The sequence below is a fragment of the Plasmopara halstedii genome, assembly GCF_900000015.1.
Source record: "Plasmopara halstedii genome assembly, contig: Scaffold_54, whole genome shotgun sequence".
Taxonomy (NCBI): Eukaryota; Oomycota; class Peronosporomycetes; order Peronosporales; family Peronosporaceae; genus Plasmopara; species Plasmopara halstedii.
In genome coordinates this window covers 904,211-906,415 of record NW_020186975.1, presented here as the reverse complement: position 1 = coordinate 906,415, position 2,205 = coordinate 904,211, and the positions used below count along the sequence as shown (strand labels likewise).

The 2,205-nt window shown below is 38.5% G+C and overlaps 1 protein-coding gene across 1 annotated transcript; it reads left to right on the top strand.

Moving 5' to 3' along the window:
• Positions 1–1,162: 1,162 nt before the first annotated feature.
• PHALS_11539 (uncharacterized protein) lies at positions 1,163–1,561 on the top strand (the record flags this gene model as incomplete). Its single annotated transcript, XM_024726770.1, has 1 exon — positions 1,163–1,561. The coding sequence occupies one exon, from the start codon at positions 1,163–1,165 to the stop codon at positions 1,559–1,561; it is 399 nt and encodes a 132-aa protein (XP_024572040.1).
• Between the last annotated feature and the right edge of the window lie 644 nt (positions 1,562–2,205).

Below are 2,205 nucleotides of genomic sequence, written 5' to 3'. Positions count from 1 at the left end.
ACAATTAATGTTAAACACATAAAATAAGTGGTTCACACAGCATGTACAATGGCGTTTGGTACGTACTCCGTCCTATAAAGACTTCACAGCAGTGTTAACCGAGCTCCAAACTTAAAGCGACAAACTCCTTTGAATTTTGTTGAAGAAAAAAAGTATATCATGTTCCTGTGTCTTTCTTGCCGTAATCTTCCCATATCTGCTGTAACGATGTTGGTTCTAATTTGTGAAACATTAATAGAACAATGGGACGGAGGGACTTGTTAGGTATACACATTATACTCTCCCCCTCTACAAGACAAGAATCGGCTCAGCACATTAGAAATCCGTTACAATATAGACAGCTTCTGCAATCTTCTTATTAATTGGTAAAGGCGTAGTTTGTCACTATAATGACCATATTATGCTTTTAAACGCCATTCTTGTGGTTGTGCCATAGTACATTGCAAAAGGCAAGGCAGAAAAATCGACTTGATACGACGCACGAGGAGCGATAAGTCCCACATGCCTAAAGGAGCAAATATTTCCTGAGCTCACAAAACAAAGGTCCAAAACTGTACTGAAATTTGAATGTTTTTGCTGTCTCGATAGAAATAGATCGTCTCAATAGAAATAGATCGCAGCAAAGCTCTCAAGAAACGTCATACTCTTTCGCATTTGGTAGGTTTTGTCATTTCACATAGTGACGACGCTGCGACTTAGGTGAAGATGGTTACCTGATGTGAACTTGATCGGACTGCATTTTATCGATTTTATATTAAAATTTTGATTGATTTGTTGAAGGATAACGACCGATTTGCAGATACATAAAAAAGTTGAGCAACAAGTTTGGGATGTGAAAAAATACCAGCCAATGATTATAAAACATTCGAAACGAATAAATAATCTCGTGCAGCATACTTACAATTTTTGAGGCTTCAGCTATTTCACCAAGCAAAAGCGTTCATTTGGTTTTTACAACTTCGTTCTAGTCTGGGGTTTGACCGCTCTTATCGTTTCTAAGTCTGCCACAGTAAATGCAGCGGCAGTATCAACTCATCATGTGAGAACGCACACATCAAAAATAACAAATCAAAACCGTGACTTCGTCGAGGAGAGGGCGGGGACTACCCAGGTTGATGAATTTCTCCAACGCGCCATCACAGCGATTGCAAATCCAACGCTAATGAAGGCGATCACCTCAATCCCGCTCTTGCCGAAATTGACATCGTCGAATATGGCAATGAACTTAGCGGAGAACTTTCTTAAATCTACTAAGGTCAACGAGGAAAGTATTGCCACTCTTTTCACTTTGCTCAGCATCGAAGCCACGAACTTGAAGCTATTTAGTAGCCAGGAGTTTCGCAGGCTCATTGAAGCCGTCGAGAAAGTCTTTGGACAGCATAATGCAGAAGTCGATAAGGCAATTTTCGATGTACTCTCGACTCGTTTGTCTACGAAGGCACTAATCCAACAGCTTTGTGAAGTCGATGAAGCGTCACAGGCTATCCGACTGCGGTTAAAGGCGCTCTTGATTCACAAGATATTGGACGGTACGTCGGATATTGATAAGCTTCATTTGTAAGCTCAGTCGAAATCTGATGCCGAAAACAAGCAAACTATCTCACTACTACTTGACATTGCTAGACTTAAAGGTGTACTACAAATACGCTAGTTTTTTGTGGTATAGCAAGAATGGTATATGGCGTAGGGAATTGCGTTACAGTCGACGTATAAGCTTTACAATTAATATCGTTATGGCAAACTTATTGTTTTAATGATAATTCTTACAAGTAAAAGGTAGATATAAACCTGAAGTTCTGAGAATTATTAAAATGATGCTATTTTGCAATTAGTTATTTTGGTTACACAACATGAAATATTACTTCTGCAACATGACTTGCTGTATTGCGGTTTGAGTGAAGTACAAGCTTAAGTATCAGTTTATCTAGAAATGTTTTTAATAGGAGGTTCAAATGAATAACTATTCGAAAGTGCTTAAATGGCGACAGCTTTGTCGAGACTAAGAAGATCAGTATCATTGTTCTCCGTAACCAAGCAGAAGTATGCTCACTTTATTATTGAAACTATTGAAAGATTAATTTGGTACAAATAACTGCAGTACGTTTGTATCTTTTCAATACTTCGAGATAAGGACATTGTAGTCGTTTTATTTAAATATTGTGTCGTGTCACTTCATGTGTAACGGGGTTAGACGAACCCTGATAA